This window comes from Orbicella faveolata, unplaced genomic scaffold (genome assembly GCF_042242905.1).
Source record: "Orbicella faveolata isolate gen_17 unplaced genomic scaffold, um_ofav_v1 contig_2, whole genome shotgun sequence".
Classification (NCBI taxonomy): Eukaryota; Metazoa; Cnidaria; class Anthozoa; order Scleractinia; family Merulinidae; genus Orbicella; species Orbicella faveolata.
Window position 1 is genome coordinate 18,573,653 of NW_028301547.1, and position 22,889 is coordinate 18,596,541.

The 22,889-nt window shown below is 40.4% G+C and overlaps 2 protein-coding genes across 3 annotated transcripts in view; one reads left to right on the forward strand and one right to left on the reverse strand.

The window, feature by feature from the left end:
• Positions 1 to 7,232: 7,232 nt before the first annotated feature.
• LOC149112269 (uncharacterized) lies at positions 7,233 to 10,034 on the forward strand. 2 transcript variants are annotated; one of them, XM_089290093.1, is made up of 3 exons: positions 7,233 to 7,337; positions 8,972 to 9,216; positions 9,758 to 10,034. In XM_089290093.1, the coding sequence occupies exons 2-3, from the start codon at positions 8,982 to 8,984 to the stop codon at positions 9,829 to 9,831; spliced, it is 309 nt and encodes a 102-aa protein (XP_089146219.1). In that variant the 5' UTR covers positions 7,233 to 7,337; positions 8,972 to 8,981; the 3' UTR covers positions 9,832 to 10,034. The 2 variants fall into 2 exon arrangements, with proteins under 2 accessions (XP_089146219.1, XP_089146218.1); XM_089290092.1 differs by lacking the exon at positions 7,233 to 7,337 and having other exon boundaries at positions 7,361 to 9,198.
• Positions 10,007 to 22,889, reverse strand: part of LOC110046592 (polycystin-1-like protein 2) — a 39,823-nt gene continuing 26,940 nt past the window's right edge. The window contains exons 8-17 of the mRNA XM_089290089.1: positions 22,014 to 22,593; positions 21,265 to 21,471; positions 20,606 to 20,731; positions 19,854 to 20,078; positions 19,134 to 19,376; positions 18,108 to 18,680; positions 17,292 to 17,522; positions 14,419 to 16,107; positions 12,754 to 12,919; positions 10,007 to 12,138 (exon numbers count right to left, since the gene is read on the reverse strand). Coding sequence (XP_089146215.1) covers positions 10,682 to 12,138; positions 12,754 to 12,919; positions 14,419 to 16,107; positions 17,292 to 17,522; positions 18,108 to 18,680; positions 19,134 to 19,376; positions 19,854 to 20,078; positions 20,606 to 20,731; positions 21,265 to 21,471; positions 22,014 to 22,593 — 5,497 coding nt within the window. The 3' untranslated portion in view covers positions 10,007 to 10,681. The remainder of the gene's footprint in view (positions 12,139 to 12,753; positions 12,920 to 14,418; positions 16,108 to 17,291; positions 17,523 to 18,107; positions 18,681 to 19,133; positions 19,377 to 19,853; positions 20,079 to 20,605; positions 20,732 to 21,264; positions 21,472 to 22,013; positions 22,594 to 22,889) is intronic.

Genomic DNA, 22,889 nt, shown 5'->3' on the forward strand with positions numbered 1-22,889 from the left:
GTCAGATGCCCCTATTTGTTAGATCCCCCTATATGTCAGAAGACCCTATTTGCCAGATGCCCCTATATGTCAGATGCCCCTATATGTCAGATGCACCTATATGTCAGATGCCCCTATTTGTCAGATGCACCTATTTGTAAGACGCCCCTATATGTCAGATGCCCCTATATGTCAGATGCCCCTATTTGTCAGATGCGCTATATGTCAGATGCCCCTATATGTTAGACGCCCCTATTTGTCAAACGCCCCTATTTGTGAGATGCCCCTATATGTCAGATGCCCCTATATGTCATGTGCCCCTATTTGTGAGATGCCCCTATATGTCAGACGCCCGTATATGTCAGATGCCCCTATTTGTTAGATCCCCCTATATGTCAGATGACCCTATTTGTCAGATGCCCCTATATGTCATGTGCCCCTATATGTCAGATGCACCTATTTGTAAGACGCCCCTATTTGTTAGACGCCCCTATATGTCAGATGCCCCTATATGTCAGACGCCCCTATTTTTCAGATGCCCCTATATGTCAGATGCCCCTATATGTCATGTGCCCCTATATGTCAGACGCCCCTATATGTCAGACGCCCCTATATGTCAGATGCCCCTATATGTCAGATGCCCCTATATGTCAGATGCCCCTATTTGTCATGTGCCCCTATATGTCAGGTACGTGAAGTATACAAGAGAAATGCCGAAACATTAATATATGCTGTTTGCCGTAAATGGGAATTATTAATATCTCCAATCTTACCTCTCTAAATACGTGCACGTAAAACAAAACTTGAGAGCCTGGCATAAGAGACGGTTAATTTATATCTGTTTACACTTCAACCACGCGTATTTTGATGGCAGTTGAGCGTGACACGGAGTTACGATCGCGTTTGTAGAAAAATATATAACTATCTCAAGTTATTTAGCCTTTTTAGAAGTTAGAGCATTAGGAAAAGTGCTTAATTGTAAATGCTCGTTTTTTCAATACAGATAATCAGTAGCCTAGATAGCGAAAATAAGCTCCAGATTATTTCCGGCCGCCATATTGGTTGACCACGAAAGTAATCCAACACGGCGTTTCCATACTGTGAGCTCCGTAATTTCGTGCGAAACAGTTATACGAATGTCTTAAGTCTGGGAAAACGCAAAGACCCAACACTAAGAAAAATAATGATCTTCTTTATCTATTTCTTGACTTTATCCACTGGTACTGTATTGGTGTTGTATTTATTTTTTTATTGCGTGACATTGAAAACGATCAGTATTGTGTTTTTCCCGTCATAGATACGATGCAGATTCCTTCGCAATAACGGCTGCGAAAGAGACTACGCGATAAATTAATCAATTTTGAAAACCTGAAGCATTTATGAATTCACCAAAACCTAACAGCCCAGATCCGCGCGTGGCTAAAGTTATTTGGATCAATTCTGTAACAATTTCAGAAACAGATCGCCCCATTCAAATTAAAGTCTCGCAATACATGTAGGAGACTTCAGCCATTTATAGATCTCTTAAGAATTACGAAATCCTGAAAAATGCTCCACATTATTCATACTGAGACTTAGAAAATTTGTGGATCTAGTGAATCTAGATTTCTTGACACCTCCATTCTTCGAACCTCAGCTCAGCAAACTGATTTATTATTAGTCTTTTCCTTCCTCTAATAGTCGCCACTGACTAGAAGTCAAAAGCTGTCATTTTAACACAAATCATTTATTGGTAGTGTGACACATTAACCATGCAGAGGTAATGATAAACTTTTGGTATTTTGATATAGCGCCCCTATATGTCAGACGCCCCTATTTGTCAGGTAGCGTTACCAACTCTAGTGGCTTGTTGACGGTTTTTAAAAAGCACTGAAAAATAAGCGGAGTTCCCTCTCAATTAGCACCTCATATTCATAGAAGTTCAGATCATAGCGACGAAGCATTGGTCAGGCAGGATCTCTGACAAACAACTTGCTTCACTTTTAAATAAATAACGTCTGTATAGCTAGCAGCGCAACATTCACCTCCCTAGACAGTGTTGACTAAATTTAAGTTGAGGACCCACCCTCTGTGCGGCTTTGGTTGGCATACGTAGACACGTGACCAGCCGCAGCCAGGGTACTTTCTCGAGGGAGGAAGAGAGAGGACCCTGGGAACGAGGTTGGAGTTTCTCACGCAACCTTTGGCGTGACAAAGTTTTGACGAATGACGCAACAAGTGCGTTGACAATGCCAGGTGCTGGAAATGCCTGACTTGCAAAAAATTTTGGACGTGAAAATGTCGGTCTTTAAATTTTCGGACACTTTTTATCTCATTTCGGACAAATGTCGGACACTGTGATGAAACATAGCTAAAGTAAATTTACGCCTACAAAACGCGACTTTATCTATGAAAATGATAGTTTTACAGCACCCTCAAGGTTCTAAGATTCTGCCGGTTTTCATGTGACGTCATCAATTTCCAAAATGAGAAATTACCAATCCTTGTGAAGTTTTAGTTTCATCAGATGTAAGACCCTCTAATAACTTGACGTTTTGCAACGTTTAAGCCCGACAGGGTTCCTCATTAAGTAATGAAGCACGTCGGATTTCCAAGTTTAAGCGTTGCGTGACATTAAAATGGCGGCTCGATAACGCTGTCGAGTAAGTCAAAAGATGAGTTATTGTTCAAGTTTTTACTAACTAAACAGTTCTTGCCCTAGACAAAGTATTAATTTTAATGTATCGGAGCTCTAGAGTAATAACGTTTCGTTTCAATGGCAAAACTCAATGACAAATGTTTCTGTTACTTTGCGGCCGCCATGTTTGTGTCCCTCCGAGGGGCACAAACATGGCGACACCATACAAAGCTCTATAAATTTGAGTGAAACACTTTTCCGAATAACGCGCGGATGGAAAACCGTACAGACTTAAAACTTGGCGATGTTATTTATCTATCAATCATCTTTCATATCTCAGCTTCTTGACTTAATTTATGGAATGGTTACGATTTTTATTTTTGATGGCGTGACATTGCAAACCAGCCATACACCAACGACAAAATAACACAAATTCTAACAAGCCGTCGCGTATCTCAAGATCTCTCAGCAGTGTCTCAAGTAAAGTTCGCTCCATAAAGGAAACTAAGAGCTTTGGAGCTACTTCAAAATTTTATATTGTACTGTAAATATTTCGGACGCTTAAAAATTTCGGACGGTTTTATTTTCAGACACTGTTTTTGCCAGCAATTAAAATCGTCCGAAAATTTTTGCTAGACTGTTCACAGCCCTCTATTTTCTCGTATTTTCATTCGATCGTTGAACGCGCGGATAGGATCGCGAGAGAACTGGACGCCAGCGCCAGACGGAAGACTTGACTGGGTGGGGGGTGGGGATCTCTATTTCTTCTTGCTCGCTTCGCTCGCAAACCCCACCCCCATCCCCCCGCGTGAAGTAAAAGAATGCCAAAGCCGGGGAACACTGTCACGCTCGGTGCAGCGTTATGAACTAGTTACCTTTTTTACAGCGGAACAGCCAGTGGAGACGTGGAAAAGTAGGTCAATGGAATAAGATAATTATAAACGTATAGACCCTATTCAAAAATGGCTGCTTATTTATAAGCCTCGTTTTTTTAGTTGATAATTTAAAAGCATTATTACTCTCAAACGAGTTCAGGGAGGCTAATTTAAATGCATTTTCAATGTTCAAAACGTTACAAAAAGAATTTTTGTTTCACCAGCCAATAGTTCTTCGGTTGGCATATTAATAACAATAGCTGACGTCACTGATATCTTTGTTATTGGTATTCTTGTACCGCTGACAATGGATGATGCTTCTTCTGAAACATGTTTATGAATTTCATATGCATTGTGTGGTTTGTGAAAGCATTATATACAAAAGTCTATTTTAGTTCATCCTTGATTTGCAAAGATTTATCCACTGTGTTTTTTTATTTCAATTCAAATAAATTTCTAAAGCCTTAGCTTGTTTTGGTTTTTGTCTGATGCTATACTCCTTACTGAGATCAAACTCTAACAAGGAGACCCAAATCGCCATAAATATTTTTATGACGACATAGCTGAGAATGAATGTACCTTCCATGTTTGTGCTGCATTTTATAAATGAGTTAAGACACGATGTGTCTTTGAGGGAGATGTCGTCTTCGTTTATCCTCTATTTTCATTTCATTTCATTACAATGCACTTAAAAAGTAAAAAAAAAAAGAAACATTTCATCATTATTAAAATGCTTTGTTTTCCTCTAAATATATTTCCGAATGATATACATCATTATCCATCATCGTTGTCATTGCCATTATCATTGTTCAAAAATATTCTGAGTTCAGTTACAATTGTTTAGATTCTTTCTGCATATTGGGTCAAGGCACGATAAATTTTCTCTTGGTCAAGGTTAGCGTACTTTAAGACAAGTAGCAGTTTTGGCGGGAACTGCACATCATCACCACTCATCACGCCAGATGTTTGACCACTTCGTGTCAAAAGAGAAGCCGTCATCTTGATTCTCAATGTCGTTTATCACATCGATGTGACATTCCAGCCTGTCAAGAACTTGTTCATCTTGTGTTTCTGTGCGCAAGCCCTTCTACTTGTTCGTTCCTGGAGTCGTCGTTCCTTACTGCCAAAGCTTGAGGAAACGAGCGACCCGGGACACTGCTGGAGAGTTCCGTTATAGGCTGGATTTTGACTGGTTTTAAAAACAATGGAAATGAGTGGAGGTGAAAAATCAGCGGCTTGCTTGAGCCACGTATGTCAATTCAAACAGAAGTCTGACATTTTCGATTCGGACGATCCTGCACCTTTAGTGAGTTTTGAACCTATATCCTGTAAGATGAGGCTCGCCACGACCCGAGTTTGATAGAATTTGTAAATTTTATCAATAGCACGTGGAAGATTTCCATAATAATAAACCAGAAACTGCAAGGGACCGCATACGATAAACGCTGCCAACGCAGGATCTACAAGAGATCTGAGCATGGTACTGGCCATGCGGTTGAATGTTTAAATGTTTAGGCGGGCCTTGTCCAGCCACATTTATTCTTTTGCTTTTCGAGACACCAATCTTGACACTTTGTCTCTTTGCGCCCCGAAACACGTGATGTGGAAACGCGTGTTTCGGGGCCCAAGTGAGTTAAAAGTACGGAACTTGATACAGTGCACGGGTCATTTTGCAATTTATGTACGTTGGGTTTTGGGCTGGCGTTACATATCTTCGCTACACAGTGCTGACGAGCCCCAAGAAGGGCGAAACAGCTGTCCACTGTTGCGATCCTACTTTATCGGTTCTTGTCATGTTGGTGTCTCGAAACGTTTTTCACGCAGTATCAGCCTTGCAGTCTATTGCTTATCCATAATAATATTCAGAAGTTAACTCTAACTCTACATAAGAATCTCTTTCCCATTCATGTAATTGACAGGATCACTACGAAGGATCTCAGCAGGAGCGCGCAATAAACAAATCGAAAATAAAAAAGTTCGGAAGGGCCTCAGGTTTACTTCAAGATTCCTTACATATGGCGATTTTCGGTCACAGCACAGACTGGTCAAAACTCGCCAACTCCTTTACAGTTTTAAGCCCATTAACATCAAACTCGTCTTCACGAAGGTTTTAGATTCATTCCCCCAATATGCTCCAAACGCACAAACGCTCTTGGTATATCTACTGCATTTTTTAACACTTATCTAGAAATAACTTGAGAGAAATAACTTGGCAAACAGGTTAATATGGGATATTATCCCTCTTACAGTTCATCTTCCCTTCATCGGATATTGGCTAATTAACTCTTGACTGTTCACCTTACATTTACTGTTTGACGTGTTTTAAAGAGGTCTGTGGTAGCCATATTCTACGGAAGACGGATGTTACTATGGTTAATGTAAAAAATGTTGGTCCCAGTCTCTTTGCTAAAAGCAAGTGAAATTCGCCAGGGGCAACGCCGCAAGACCTTCACAGCATAAAGAATTAAAGCAGCAAAAATTAAACAACACGGAAAAAATTCAACTTCGCATTATCTGGGTAGCTCACTGGCATCGTGAGAGGCCAGCCGTGGATCAAAAGATGTAAAACTCCTTCCAGTGATTGCCGGGGTGAGATATTCACATGTTGCTGTATGCACATGGGGAAAAATGCAATAAAAATATTCAAATAATCTAATGCAAACGAGATCATAAAACTAAGCTTAAAATGTAGATTTGCCCGTTTTTTAAAAGAAAAGAAGCAAGAGAAAATGAGTATTAAACATTTAATGGTAGTGTATTGAATTGGAGAACTCCAGATAAAATATATTTGTTTAGAAAAATTATAAATTGAAAATATTCCAATTTGGATTTAAAGTACTTGTGAAAAGATTACTGTTCAAAACCCAACTATGTAAGTAAGTCTATCATCGCGCCTGACAACCAATCAGTGCTCAGAATACTGCTAACACGGAAATTGACTACCAATCGGGATTTTCTGGAAGAGTATTTTGATGATTTTCACTCTTCTATCGAAGCTATGACACAAAACGCGCAAACAAACAAAGACCTTAAATAGATCGAAACACATAGAATATGTAGATAGGTATGGTGATAGGTATGGTGATAAGGGAAATCCTTGTAGTACACCCCTTGAGAAGGTTTGAACCAGTTCGTAGTGAAACCATTGTTGATTACTGCACTTTCGATAGCATTCGCTAAGCCAAATCGCTTTGGATTTCTGTCCTTTAACCTCGGACCAGTTAGCTCTCCAAAATCTCCAACTATTGTTAAGACGTTCCGGCAGTCAAATTGGCGCAAAATAGATTTGCATCATTCTCGAATTGACTGAACGTAACTTCATCTCCCTTTTCATGTTCCTTCTCTACTTGCATTGGATCTTGTCCGATTTTGTTCGATAATATTTCAGTCGATAAGATAGATAGGTGTGGCAATAACACTGCACTTTCGATAACACCCTCCAAGCCAAATCGCTTTGGAATTTTTTCTATTTATCCACGGACCAGTTAACTCTCAAAGTCTCCAACTGTTTTCAAGACATTCTTAACGGCGGTCAAATCCCCACAGAATTGACTTACACGTAACTTCATTTACAAATACTTTGATTCCTTCCCTGCTTGGATCTTGTCCGATTTTGTTCGATAAGATAACTGGGTATGGTGCCATGGCGATAAGGGGTGTCCTTGTAGTAAACCTCTAGAAGGCTTGAACCAGTTGGCAATGAAACCATTGTTGATCCCTGCACTTTCGATACTTGTGTAAAAGGTACTTACGAGACTGGGCCTTCAAGTTCCAGAGTTAAAGGTATCTAGAATCCTCATCGTGAAGGACCATTGAAGAGAGTCAAAGGCTTTTCGGAAGTCCAGTCAGTGAAAATAAGAAAGCGGGTAGGTTTTGCGATTTTGCGTGTTCCATGCCATATATGATATGATATTCCATATCAGTAATGAATCTGATATTTTACCCTATTATATTTTTCCCTTAATGAATCCTGCAGTTTGATCAGTATGTACTACATTTGGCTGAAGCGATGGTTTTAGGCTTTTGGTTATAGTCATAGTTGATTTCTTTTAGTCCACATTGACAAGAGTCACCAGTTCGAGCAGCGAGCCACCTTCTTTTGTAATTAAAGTTAGGATCCCTCTTCGCGGGGAGATGGCAAATTTATTTGCGTCATAAGCGTCATTGGCACTCCCAAATAGGTCCTACCCCAATCATTGGAAACAAGACGTTTATAAAATTCAGAGGTAAATCCATCTTGGCCGGCAGTTTTATCAACCTGAAAATGTTCTGAAACTGTAGTTTGCATTCCAAGAAAGTTAATGATCCTTTAAATGAATTCTATTCCTGTCCTCATCCGCGAGTTGATAAGTGTTCAATATAACCATCGAAGTCATATAATAGTGTATTACTTCAGATGAGTAGATTCCTTAAGTGATAATACTTTTCAATAGTGTCTAGGATCAGTTTTTCACTATTTGTTATTGGATCGTCTTCCATTCCAGTTCTGTGCTGGTATTTTGCTTGCAATTCTTCTTTTCGAGGGGCATTCTCCGGAGGGGGAGGGTACTTTGGGAATTTCTGGGTAGGGATGTGCCGCTGGGACCCTGGAACCCTAAGCCTAAACCAGAGCTAGTTCAGCTGAATTTTGCTTCCCTATACTAGAGTAAACTCCCTAAATCCCCCCATCTATCGACACTGTGGAGGCTTATTTACGTAAATTTAAACTTACCGATTTGATTTTGTTATATTTTTGAGTGGCAATTCCTGGTTTCCTTAAAATCTTCAACCAACTGGTCAGTTTCGCGAAAAATGATGCCCTATTCTAGACCCAAATGCTTTGATTTATATACCCTATCCTAGAGTAAACTGCTTGAAAACCATACCCTTCACAGCGGCACATAACTATATAGCCCATATATGACAGTACCCTCCCCCCCGGGGGCATTTTCCATTCCCCGATTATCATGACATTACATACTTGTGGTTTCACTATAGTTAGTATCATCCGAGCTAAAATCTCTATCAAAAGAATTAGTTTTGAAACATTAGTGAATTTATTTTTGGTATGTAACATGCACAAAATTAATCGTAACTTCAATCTTAAAGTGATAACAAGAACTGAAGGAAATTTGAGGGGGAGCAAAGCTAAGATTGGCCATTTTTGTGGTCGGTGAGTCGTGAGAAACCCATCTGTAAATCATGAATGACATGTACTCCGTGAGAAGTGTCAGTCTCCAAGAATCCTGAAAACAAATTTTTGAGTCATCGAACATAAAATTGAGTTTCCAAGACTCCCCCTTTTCTTCACCCTATCCCCTTCTCTGGGCCCATATTAAAAGCTTGCAAACAAAAATCAAACGTGTAATTCATAATAAAAAGCAGACTCTGATGGAGTAATGAGAGAAGTGCTTCTCGGATTGAAAGTCTTGAGTTTGTCAACAACAATTTCAAACATTTTGGAAGCGATTCGTTGCCATGAAAATGTCTACAATTGCGTCACGCTTGTTACTTTTTGCAGATTACTCGAGATGGCGTTCATGTTCAAACTGGTGTCTGTGCTTATCATATTAAGCATTTTCTCTGACGTCACTAGTCTGGGAGGCCGTTGGTTTAACTCAAATCGACATGCTGGCGATATCAGGTTCATGCAATCCCCCTCGTTGATTTTTCCCGGCGCTAATGCTAAGGCCCTGGACCCCTTGCTCACTGCAGTCGTCAAAGCGGTAGTTAAAGACATTTTATCGGGTGAGAAGAAGGGTAAAGGTGCCAGTTAGTGAATTATATAGTTCAGTATTTGTTTGTAAAATTCGCACAGTGAGACTGACATCTTACGCTTGCGTTGTTTTGCAGAGGACGGCAAAGAAATGTGGATAGATTTATAACGCACGTGCACAGCCATGGTTCTCCTCATTAAATCTTTTGTTACTGGGCCTGAGACGGACGGCGACATGGAATCTATACGTTTCAAAAAAATGTTAATGACGTTATCTATACGTCTGTCCTTCAATTGATCATAAATAAGAACCAATCAAAAGGCGAGAATAATTTGACTTATGATATAAAACGCTATTCGGATTCTCGCGTAAACCTTTCTCGTTTATCTCAATTTTCCCGAAAATAGAAATTTGTAGGAGCTGTTTAGAGTAGATTGTGCCAGGAATAAATACTACTTATATCAGTATAAGCCCAAACAAAAATTAATCTGAGGATCATTCAGGCCAGTCAGTTTGAATGAATCATAATCATTTTCAAATAACACTGAACATTTTAGATAAATGATGTATTTTGATTTGTCTGATTTCAGACCAGGACGACGAAGACGACGGAAACCAACCCAACAATGATCAAAACCCATTTGGCAATGATCAAAACTGGTAAATCCGGCAAGGATCAAGATCTTTTCAGCGAGGACTGAATGGATAGTCCAGTGTCTCTCTGTATTTGGACTTTTGTGAAATAACTTTAAAAACAATGAAATATGAAAATAAGAAAATTAATTGTAACCTGTATTGAAAGCTGTTTTGTTCGAATTGTTGGGAAAATAGGACAAAAATTAAACAAACCTCTCTTTATTTGTATAATCCCTTTGAGGTTACATGGGTGTTTTTGACAAGTTTGATTGGACGAAGAAAGCCCTGGAAACGATTGATTACTTCCCTGTTTTAGGTGTAATGTTTTACCAAATCACAGGCATGCCCTGTATTTCAGAAGAAATATTTTTTCCCCTTTACTTATGGTCTATGCATTTTTCCAGTTCGTCATAGAGTTACCATATTGACGATATTCTGGGCATTCCAAGTGCCATTCTTTGTTCGTCTTAATGGACACTTTTGTTTGGGCATTTGTTTTCTTTGAAAAAAGGGCTTTGTCCAGAATTTTCATAAGATTACTTCTGCTGAGCCGAAAGCAAATCTGTCACAGCGTTTATCTGAGTTCGATTATGCAGCACACAAACAATACTGAACACGGGACAAATTAAAATTGCAGCATTTATAGAGACAAAATTTTTCCATTCACGACTGCCAAACTCAGCAGCGTCACTCGCAGTTTCCTTTGTACTGAAGAATAATATGCAAGACGCTTTTATGAAAATCGGTTATCACAAAAACGATTATTAGATTCTATATGACCTATATTCATATTCGCCGAAGATAACTGCATACTGCATACGTATACCATTTATTATATTACTGAGGGCTACCTGGAAGAATAGAAGCATTACTTTACATTACAAGAAATGCTCTACGGTCTTCACTTTCTTTGCAGAACTGAGGTGGATCCTCCGTGATACATAGCAACAAAGCATGTCATCTTCATTCTCAATATCGTTTATCACATCGATGTAACACTCCAGTCTGTCTAGGGCTTGTTCAAGTTTTTCAGCCATCTTGTGTTTCTCCCTTTTGCTTGGGTGCTTGTATATCGCGTTATTTGTGTATTGGAACTTTGAGTCAGCGGTCTTGTTCAGTGCGCGTATACCCAAGAAATCCTTGAAGCGTTTCGTGATGAAATCCAACATTTCAAATTCGTTTTGCATTTTGTCGTTCTGCTGTTTTACGACTTCAAAAGACTCAATTATGATGGCAATGAAAACATTAAGAAACAGGAAATTTGTCACGATTATGTAAAGAAAGAATGTCATTGCTCCAAGAACCCTATAAGAGTTAATCCTCATCTCTTGATAGCTAAACTTGCCAAGGAGGACACTGAGAAGTTTTTGCATGGTGCTGAACAACGAGCTGAAGGAATCGTGGCTGCTTCCTAGCAAAAAGTGGTAAATCTGCGAGAATGCTAGAAAGTTAATACTGAACACTAGAAGGTATTGCAAGAGTTCCCCGCTAGCTTGTTTCAAAGTACATGAGAGGAGGAAGATTCGTCGGTTGAATCGGAACATCTTGATGAATTTGATGCACGTCACAAACACCGTGACTCCGAGCACGCTCTCAAACATTAGCTGCCAAGTTGAAACGTGTTGGAAACTAATAAACTTGGTTGGATCTTTATGGTAAAGGTTAATTGTCCATTTTCTCAATCCCAAACAGATGAAGTAATACGCTATTGCAATCCAGCAGAGTATTAAAACAGTTAGGTCCATAAGATTCCACACCTCTGCGAAGTACATTCTTCGCGTTTTGTAAAGCTTCTTCGCCTCGCGGTACGTGAAATACAGAATAAAAGCAAAAAACAAAACCTCACAGGCGAGAACAAACAATTGAAAATCACCGACATAACGATACAGGCGATAGGCTATGACCTCAGAATGCGGAAAAACACCTCCTGTTGGAAAGGTCTCCATTACGAACGTTACAGCGCAGAAAAGGTTGCTATTTGGATTATACAAGGTGAATTCCATGAACAGACTTCGTGTATAGTGGTCCAACCAGAGTTTATCCCTCGCATCCTTGACCTGTCGTAAAGCTTTGTAGTAAATGTGAGACAGTTCCAACACATACCCACCACCAGAGTACGTTGCTATGCCGCCTATGTAGGGGTAGCCATCCAGTTCGCTCGCAGCGCTGTAGTGCCAGGGACCTGGTGATAACGAAGTTTGTGTTTGATGACTGGAGTCGTTTATTAGCGATTCCCAGCGCGTGGAGTATGCTTGCTTGTCCTCTGACGTTATGCCGTATTCTGCGACGCACCTTAAAAAGAAATCCTTGGCTACAGGTGCCACAGAACAGGAATCTAAAAGTAAGAAAAGAAAGATGGGTAAAAAATGATCCAGTGGCAGAATATCAAACACACATGGGACTAGTCTGGCATTAGTTCAACTTTTCACTTTTCGTCGCTGACCGTGATCGCAACGTAAAAGCCAATACTGAGAACTGTGTTATCACTTATGTCACAGGCCACGGCGATTCTTGCTGCAAGGGTTCGGTGAAAAAGCAAGGGAAATCGCTTGTTCTTTGTCTCAACTATATAACGGTTTATCTATGGCTCTCTAGTCTAACCCTGGTCATCTCTCTGTCACGCAACGTCCGGAGAGGGGGTTCCGCTCTCTCGACTTTGCGTGACAGAGAAAAGGCCAGAACTGGACTATTGGCTCTCAATAAAGGATTATATCTCAGTGACCCGGTGTTCTCCAAAACAAAGGTAGGAACTCACTGCTCAGCAATCAGCTCTGCTAGAATTGTAGATACTCGAGTTTTACAATCCTGCAAAGTGGCTTGCAATATATTACCCTGAGCAGAAGTAACAAGGTTCGATCGAAATGAGATTGAGACTAAAAATAAGACTTAACAGGTATCAAGGTAACGAGCTTGGTCAATTTTTGTGTTGATTGTAGTGTACTTTTCTCACCTTTCTTCACTCTGTGTTGTCGGAGACGAGCCACGCCCACCACCAGCCCGCTCTCTCCTTCCATGAATTTCGGCGCTTTTCCTGTGTAGAAGTATGATGGCAGATTGTACAGACTTGGTAACAGAGCGTTCTCTGTCCAGTCCCACATGTCTCTTTGTCGAATGATCTACACGGGGAAGAGAGCAATAATTTAACACATCAAACAGTTCACCTTAAGAAAACTGCATTCATAGCAGCTGAGTGTTTTGGCGAATGACCAGTATAATTGACACGTCTTTCATTGGTAAAAGCTTCTTTCTCTCCTCTATCATGATGTGTTTGAAGAGTGTAATGTGAAATGACAAGTCCATAATAGCGGAGTTCCATACCCATATAGGAAAGTGAGGGAAACCCAGGCATTGATTTTCTCATGGTTATCATGGCTAGCGGTATTGCTCGTGGGCGCGTACGCACGCGGCGTCGACGACGACGGAGTAGCGCAAGGTGGCGGCCATATTCCAGCTAATATATAGATTTAGCGAAGCCTAAAAGCGGAACTCCTGAGCCGGGTTGTTCAAAGCTCGATTAACATAACCCAGGATATGCGAGAATTTTGATTGGAGTTTTATAAGTTTGCTGAGGTTTTCTGTATAGATAAATAGATAGATAAATCGTGTATTAAACTCACAACTTGCAGCTATAAGCTGAATTACTAGTGTTATATACTACATGTTTAAAACTTCAAACTATAAAAATTCCTAACTATACATAAAAAAATTATATAATAATAAAATATATCAAACTAGTATAAAATTCTATTTACAATTGTTTATTTGCATAGTGCATTATATTATGAAAGTATTTCTAAACCTCTTTGTTTTTACATTCGGGATTGAAAACATATGCCTAGTCCTGAAATTATATCTCTCACTGTCATTGCGCGCGGGCAGCAGGCCAGCTAGTTTGTGCTGGTCATTACTCTCTACAATTTGTTTAAACAGAATGCTACATAATTCCTCACGTCTATGAAAGAGTGTTTTTAAACCCGCATCTTCCAGAGCCTTGCAATACGAAACCTCTGGGAATAGGATCCTTAAGACTCTTTTCTGAACCCTCTCTATTTGGTCGGACAAATAGCCTGGCAAGCTAGAGTGGAAAGCCTGGCATGCATATTCTAGAACGGAACGTATGCATGCACAATAAAATTGAATTGAATATTGTTTGACCTTCTGCTTTGAGTCATCAAACTCAAAACAGAAGGCCAAATAACATACAGGAAACCTCGCCGCAAAGTTGCCAAATTCATATCAAAATTCTCGCTTATCCTAGGTTGGCTTAATCGAGCTTTGAGCAACCTCCGCTTTTAGGCTTGGCTAAATCCATGTATTATAGTTCCTTTAAAGAGCATACCCTTCTGCTTGTAGGATCTCTAAACAAGTTTACATATTTGCTTGTCTTTTTATAAGAGAAAGGGCTTTTAGTTCTCATCGTTTGGTCGATAGGTTTTTAAAACTAGAACGATAGACCAAAATCCCTGCAGTATTATATGATTTCAGACTATTCCGGCCGCTCTTCGCTAGTATATATATGTAAGTTAGCTCGTGAAAAACATTGTATTTATAATGTTAAAAATGTTCTTACCCTCGAAGAATTAAGGGACCTTCGCCAAAATTTATAAAAATTTACCTGAGAGTATCTGTCGGGGAAGAAACCTCTCTGTTTCCCGCTAAAGTTTTGACGTAGTAAAACCTTTGCAACGGCGTCGTTTTGACGAAATGCATCTCGATCACGAAATCCGTAGGCGATGAGAAGAACAAGAAAAGTGAATACCAGGAAGGTTCCTAAATCGAGTAAGATGGTATGCATTGTACGCTCTTTTTGAGCCCTGTCCCGGGCGTGCCGGAGAGCATCCTCTGTCGGCACCTCGACAGGAGGGGCCTTGGGGTGCTCCTCGAAGTCGTCTTCCAAGTGCTGAAGCTGATTTTGCAGCCAGTGCTCATCAGATGTAAGTCGTGATGGTGACGAAAGGGCAATTTTGTTCCGTTTCTTAAAAATGTAAGCGAAAAAGGTGGCTAAGGCCAAAACCTTGAGCGGTTGACTGACAAAGATGTCCTGCGTGAGTGAGAAAAACATGGATAAAAGCCACTGTGAGGACTTTTTTAGACCGAACTCGATACCGTACAGTAATGTGACAGTGGCGGCGGTGAGGGACGTCACTGTAACCAGAAACCAGCCAACATACACAAACCACCAAGGAAGTCCTTTTGCACGAGACGTGTCTTCCTCACCGGCAGTATTGAATGTGTTCTCATGATCTCTAGTCGGTGATCCTGATAAAGAGTCGCTTGGAAGCAAAGATCTGATATCGTTAGTGGAATCCGTGGTGGCACCAGCTCCCAGAGAGACTGAAAATGACGGCATAAGACCAAAACGCATCGTAGGTGACAGACTGATTTTATCTCGAGAGTTTGGAGATTCTCCAGGAGACCCTTTATGTACATTTTGGTACTGACTGGTTGGGAAGCTGGTACCGAAATTACAACTGTCACGTGATCTGAACTTAACCAGAGTAATTTCAGTGTGTGTGGACAAGGAACGAGGTCTTATTTTCATGTTGAACAGGCCAAGTTTTGGCACTGGCCGTGGACGACAATGTCTGAAGATCTGCACCAGAAGCAAATTTATCGGAAACACAACAAGACTGCTGCAGATTCCAATAGAGACTTGCTCCCAGGAAAATTCAAACGGACCCAACTCGACTGCAGTGTAACGACCTTTATCAGCCTCGTACCACAAGGCGTTGGCCATCATAGTACACAGAAGAAGGGACAAACAGCAAGACACGCGCTGCACCCTCGTGAAAGGGGACTGTGGGGGCCTCCAAACAACCGAGAACCAAAGGTGCGAGTCTGTCAGGTCCTTGTACGCTTTCGTCAAAAACAAGCGTCGAAATTCTTTCAACTCCGCGTTGCTCGCCACTGGAAATATCCTGTCTATCATACCATCGCCTTCGTCCACCGCCAGCCAAGACTCGCACACGAAGTACCAGACTCCATCGGTGTCAATCTCACGAATAGATATCTGCTTCACGAACCAAGCCGGGTCCTTACCGAAGTTATCGTGCCATACTCGGATGTACGTGAGCTCTCCGAGAGTTTCCGAAGTCGTCACGAGAAAGGAGTCAGTGCTTCCGCGAGCCAATGCCATTCGCCGACTGTTCTTGAGAAGATATGGATGACTTTCACCACGTTCTCCTGTTATTGTCATGGCAACGTTGGCAGTTGTACCAGCATGTCTGCGCATACCAGTGCTGATGACGACCTCGTAGGCATGAGCGTCTCCTGCCCTGTTGCTTGGGCTTACAGTTAATCCTGTCTGTATAAAAAAATGCAGCAAAGATATACACAAATGACTGAGTATAATAAAGTTGTCTGACTAGGAGATGCATTAACACTTTATGTAACACGCCTTTTTATAATGTTTTTTTTCCTTTCGGTTGCCAATTGAAAGACAGAAAAAATTCAGTTATTCTTATAGTGGTTAAACTTCATAATTTACGACGAACCTAAACCTCTTCAGAGTTCTCTGTTATTTTTTCTGGGAAATTTTTCCCGCAAACTTTAACTCGGTTTCAGGGATTGAAACAAATACATTGAGACCTGAACTCTGATTGTAAACCTCTCATCAGTTAGGATTTTTATTTGGAATCGAATTCGCACACTGTTTTTCGCGTCATCGCGTTTGCATCATTTTAAATCAGAGTTGACAGAGGATAATTTTTTGACATGTATTCCTTTGTTTTCAAAATTTTGGATCGTGTATTTCCGCTAGTCTTCCAAAAGGGATCAAACAATCAGAAGCTCTGTTTATAACTCAGACCTCCAACGTTTCGCATCCACATTCGTAATCCGTGAATCGGACACCGAGTCTATCGGTCCTGATATCCTGCGATGTCTACTCACATCGGCCCTGACATCCTGCGATATCTACTCACTGACCCGATTTGACTGCCAGATTTTTGGCCGAATTTCGGTACGCTGAAATACTCGATCGTATATTTCTGATATGATTTGGTGTCATGTCAAACTTGTTTGGTCTCGCCATGGGTCTTTCCGCTCGACTGCGTCTCACAAATACGAAATGATGGCTCGACCAAACTTCCTAGACATCCTGCCTAAGCGTACCAAAAGGGTATACGATTATGATAAATATAGAAAAACACTGAAACTAACGCGGCGGATACACTGGACGCCTCCCTCCCTTACCTCTGAGGGTGGCAAAAGGACAAGAGATCATCCCCATTAAACCTAATAAACGGCTGGCGCGGCAAGATGTGAAGTGCAACCTAGCACGGATGAGGTTGCTCTCGCCCAAATCCTGTTTTAATCCTGTTTAATTTTGTTATGTAACAAAGGAATTGGAGAACATCGGGAAGACATGGGCTGAGACCAAAAAGATCGACTGAGGGAAACGGAAAATGTTTGAGCGCTATGGTCAAGGCCCTTCTCCTGAGGCAAAGAGGATTAAGTCAAATAAGTGTGTTTATCCTCTATCGATACCTTATTTCTATCTTTTCGATCCTCTCGGCGCGCCCAAACGATGACCATTAAGTACAGACCAAATGTAACACAGAGTACGGAGAGGACTGGCGCATAGTTGGACGGGTCTTTTATCCTCTTGAGAATGATATCCAGGTGAAGTTTGTTTGGAGGAACAAACACGCGGCTACCGAACCATGTCAAGTGGTTACACCGGCACTCGACGCGCTCTAAAGTGGTTAGTGGACCAACCTAATAAGACAAAAAACGGGCAATACTGTCAGTGTAGAAAGGCTTATCACTGGGTGTATGTTACAATTGTTTCGCGTTTGCTAACTGTAGTGATTGATTAAGAAAACGTATCCAGCGTTAACTGATCAAACGTTTGGTTATTTACCAAAATGTTGTCTCCTCATTCAATCAGAAAACTTCCTCAGTGATTTTCCTGCGTATTTCACAGCGCTTGCCACAAATTACCCGCTAATTAATTACTAGTTATTCCTCCATTTTAATGGCGTATAGCTCTTTTACCGTCGCATTGTAATGTTACACAGTTGATAAACAGCCATGTTGTAAAGAAGTAATAATATTCAAGCCATTGACAAGCTCTTATTGATACAAAAAATTCAACGACTCTGAAACGCACAAATCACCGAGTGATTTATGCGTCACAGGATTAAGGATTCTCCTCAATAATTATCGTTTGCATCAAGTTGCAAAGACAACGACGTTGTTGCAATAACCGAAGCATGTACGTGTTGCCATTGATTGGAGAAAAGGAATCGATAATTGTTGGGATTGTTAATTAAACGAAGTTCTGTCAAAAACGACAGTCACCTCACAACCATCTGCCCTCCACGCTTGCATCCTTTCGTTCCAATAGTAACATCCAATAGCCTTCACTGACACTGCATAATGGATTTCATTTCGCGTTGATGTACCGTTGGTTAGATTACTTGCTTCCGCTAATTTCACTCCGAGGTACAACCCTTCCGAATTATTTAAATACTCTCTCGATATCAGCTTCTTTAAAGTGCTGTTACACAAAGTGAGATTCCATCGGAGATCAAAATTGTTAGCGGTCGGTTTTGAGTTTCTCCTCAAAACTAAAATTAGTTCTTGTCCAGTATTCATTGCCCCGGAGCAGCTAACTGTGAAATAGAATGAGTTATCTCCCCCGGATTCGATCTTGAAAACTGTGATATTCATTTCTGAATCGATGACACCTGTCATGTTATCGAGATCGTCGTTCTCTGATTGGTTGAGCGACAGGAATATGGACACAGGCTCTGTAAGGTTCCGGATTTCGATTTCCTTCCCAGAAGTCTCCAAAAGCTCTAAGGTTGAGACTGGGGTGTCAATAGGAATCGCATCGTTTGAAATGAACGGGGTCTGGGACATAGTTATCACCTGCAACGACAGAAAGAAACATTAAATTGCATCTCTAATTCTTATTTCATTTATTTATTTATTTATTTATTTATTTATTTATTTCACGTCGCTCTCTAGAGATGGATATCCTTTCCTCTAGTTAAAAGGTTGATAAAAAGTATAAATGGATGCGATCGATAGCTGAAAAGTTATAAAATTCTCACTATGAGTTAGAGACTGAATATATTTATGAGTAATTCAGATTGTGACTACAGTTTATTAAAACAATGATAGCTTCTTGTGCTCAGTTCAGGTAATTACAAAGCTTTCCTATAGAATTGTGAATCAGTTTGAGCGCAAATTCAGTGCGAAAAATATGAAGTAAGGTCTCTTTAAGCTAATATTATCTATTATGATATTTGTTGCTAAGTTTCGTCAGAATTGTTATTTTCCATCTTAAGAAAACAGTACAATGGTTAGATCCAAACGTACCTTAGTGTTAACTGTATCAAACTGTTTGAGCTTATCTATCGTCACATTCCACGGAAACTGAAAAGTAACCTCTCCTCCGTCCAAAGTCGCGTTATCTATGTCGCTGGGAGACTGGCGAGCAAGCGTTAATTTCATCAAGCCCGAGGTCACGTGACTAGGTGGATCACCCTTCCGTTGATAGTCCAGGATTTTTTGCGCAGCGTATTTTACACCTTCCAGGGATTTGTTGGTTGCCTTTTCACACTAATAGAAAAAAGGATGTTAGTTAAACTATTTCTTTCTCAGTTTAACGTATCAAAGATTAGGCTGGAAATCAGTAACAATCCTATTAGGGGTAAGGGTTAGGGATAGGGTATGGAGGGAAGAAATGATGGAGACCTGGATTTTTTTTGAAGTCTTCAAAATCTCAAATGCCAAGGCTTCAAGTTAAGAGACGAGAGCCTGGTACAAGGAATGCTCTGGACAGGGCAGCTAAGAAAGGTTAATAGGCCACGTTCGATATATCAATATTTTAACATGGTTCAGAGGCATTCAGGACAAAATTGTACACTTTTGAAGTTTCTTTTGTCCTTCAATTCCCAAGAGAATTTGGATTAAAAGGAAAACACTACCAAATATAGACGTTTGTCCTGAAAGCCTCGAAGCCATGTTAGAACGTTGATAGATCGAACGTAACCTATTGTGAATACGCAGCTGAATGTTACTGTCAACTTGTCTCACCTTTTCTTGATATTGTTTATTTCTTGCCTCGTTGCTGTCATCGATCCAGTCTTTAATTTCATCTGAGCTCTGTTCAAGTTTCACTTCATTGCTTGTGTCCACAGAAGCTCTCATTACAATGTTCAGGCCATCAATAATGCCTCTGGTCTCATTGGCCGCTCGCACGCTCTTGAACTTGATCACTAAGGCTTGTGCCATGTTCGAGAACGCATTAGCACCATCCACCTAAATGTTATTACAAAAGAAGGATAAGAGGACAGCCAATAAAGGCAAGGACATCGACAGAAAATGTTTTATGGGTACTGGTGCATATTTTGGGCTTTAACCTGAGAAATTCTCAACAAAATGTTCAAAATGTTGTTGTCTATAGTGGTCAATCATGTGCGCTTCACGGGCATTTAAACTGAAAGAGACAAATGTGTAAACAAAAGAGGCTTACAAATCCCAACTGGCGGGACGCAGACAAGCTGGCTATTTACAACAATGACCTAGGAGTAGAAGTAGGATGTACAGAGCGGAAACAACTCCAGTAAAGTTGTCAGAGTGGGATTGAACCCACGACCCGTTCAGGATACGGGAAGTAGAAATGTACATAGCTAGTCACTTTGTATTATGCGAGTCAAAAAGGTGAAAAAAATAATTATATCTGAAAACAACTTTCGGTTTCAGTCTTTCCCATTCTTATGAGTGAAAGCTGGGACTGCTAGAATGATGATATGAACGCAGGCTCACAAAAGGTTATGATAACTTACATTCGCATCAGGTGAGAGTTCAGCGGTTACTCCGACAGCCTGTAAGAGTCCGCCTAGCGCCTGTTGGATACTCTGTGGACTGCTGCAGCACTGCTGGGAAAGTCCCTCAATTACTCTGCTACGGACCTGGGTACGAACAATACAAACACGACGTAACTTACAAGCTTAGCAGCGGAAACTTGTCGACGCCTCTCTCTAAAGACGGCACTTTATTTCTCTGACACAGTTTTGCCCATCAGCCTAATTGATACTTTAAAAAACTCTCAGCTCGAATATCTTAAGTTATGAACTCTAGTGCAATGTATGGCAATAGTGACAATATTATTGTGTTTTTTGACATTCCCGAAGGTTTTACCCTTTATGGAGTTATATTAACAAAATACTTGTAAACTGGTTAAACCTTGAAGCTGAACTGAGCTGAACAAGGGTCAAATTGGTAATCCTCAAAACAAGTTTACTTCAAACAGATATACTTATAATATTTTATTCTTTTATACGGAAAGAGAAAAATATTCAATAAGAATTTTAATCTGGCCTTAAGTTAATGTCTTCTCGCAAGGGCAACTATGTTGAATTATTCTCCCTTTTGTTCATTGGTTTAATCCTAATGATCTCTATTTTCAACACATGGTCAGGTAAAGTACCATGTATTCACCAACCTCCACACGGTCTTTGGTGTCCGGAGACTCGGAATCATGAGCCTTGGTCGAGTCTTCATTCAACACTGTGATGACTGTCGTCATTAGCTGACTCGCCTGTTGGAATTCTCCAACCGCAAGAAGTTTTTCTAACATAGAATCGGGTCCGCTGACTACTCCTTTGAGAATAGAGCTCACAGAACCTTCCTTAGGACTAAAACTTTTCACCTAAAAAACAATCATTAGTTTACTAAACGAATAACAGTTCTTGTTGATGTGGAGAAACTAAACAAAACAGCAAGAAATCACTCCCTCAAAAAACTTTCATTTGAATGGTCACACACTAGGGTTTTATCTACACTAGACTTAGAGAGCAGAACACCTTGTACAGCTAAAATACAATATACCACTTGAAAGAACAGCTAAATAAGTTTGATTTCGATTGATTTGAATCCGAATTCTATGAATTCAATATTTTTATTTCCTGCACGGCCCCACAAGCTTGCAAGGGCTTTAACCCTCACCGCGTTTAAATAAAGTTTATTGTATTGTATTATTCAAAATTTAAAAGTTAGAACAACATTGTACAGTATAAAAACAATATCACATAAACTGAGTAGTGCTCAATAGCTTTCCTTTGAATGATCACACACTATGCTTGCGTTTACAGGCTTAAAAAGTGAGAGTAACACACTAATGGAAACTTCTTTCATATTATTGAGGTAACTTTGAGGATATCTCAGTGGGGTGTTGCATAAAACAAAACGCACCTTTGCTTGAAGAGGAACTATTCTGTAAGATCCTAAGACATCCGTGATTTTTACAAACAAGTCTACGTTGAAGTCATTATCTTTCGATCCAGCGGGAAGGAACAATCCAACGGAATCCGGCATCCACCCGTAGAACAACAACATGGACCCGTGCACGGAATGACTTAAGAAAAACTCGTACCACAAGGGACTATCTTCGTCCGTCCATTCTGTGCAGCTGATTTGAAATTGCGTCTCGATTACGACGCCCTCCGAAGGCGACACGACACACGATCCACCTGTCGGAGGCATGTCGGTTGTCACCGAATATTGTGCCCAGAAGCCGCTTCTGTTGTTGTTGAAGAAAATCGTGTATGTTCTGTTGGGAATCAAGTTGCTGGGATCCAAGTGGAACTCCTTCGCGTAGGACACGCTGATCAACCGTGATGACTCTACTGAACGTTTTGAGATTTGTCCATTTAACAGTGGAGGACCGTACAGTTCCCACTTGCAGTCTGTGTTCTTATTGTCTTGGCAACCTTCGCCAGAAAGAATGAATTCTTTGGAAGCTGTCACCTTATAGGCGCAGTTTTCCTTGCATCTGTGAAGGAAAAATGTCGCGAGAAAATGTTTGTTTTATATATTTCGATCACTACACCGACGTAAGTAACAACAGTTCCCTGCAACAAACTTCCTTAGTTGTAAAGTCTTTTTTCAGTTATGCCGACTTTTTTAAGCTTTATAGAATTTCTTTTAGATTCTCTTTAGCATATGTAATTTAAAAGCGCAAAAATTAAAAAAATTTAGAGTCTCTTTCAATCAATTATTTTCCAGCTCGGATGGCCGGAGACTACAATTTTAGTACATGTATACGATAACCGTCATTTAAGTTTGACT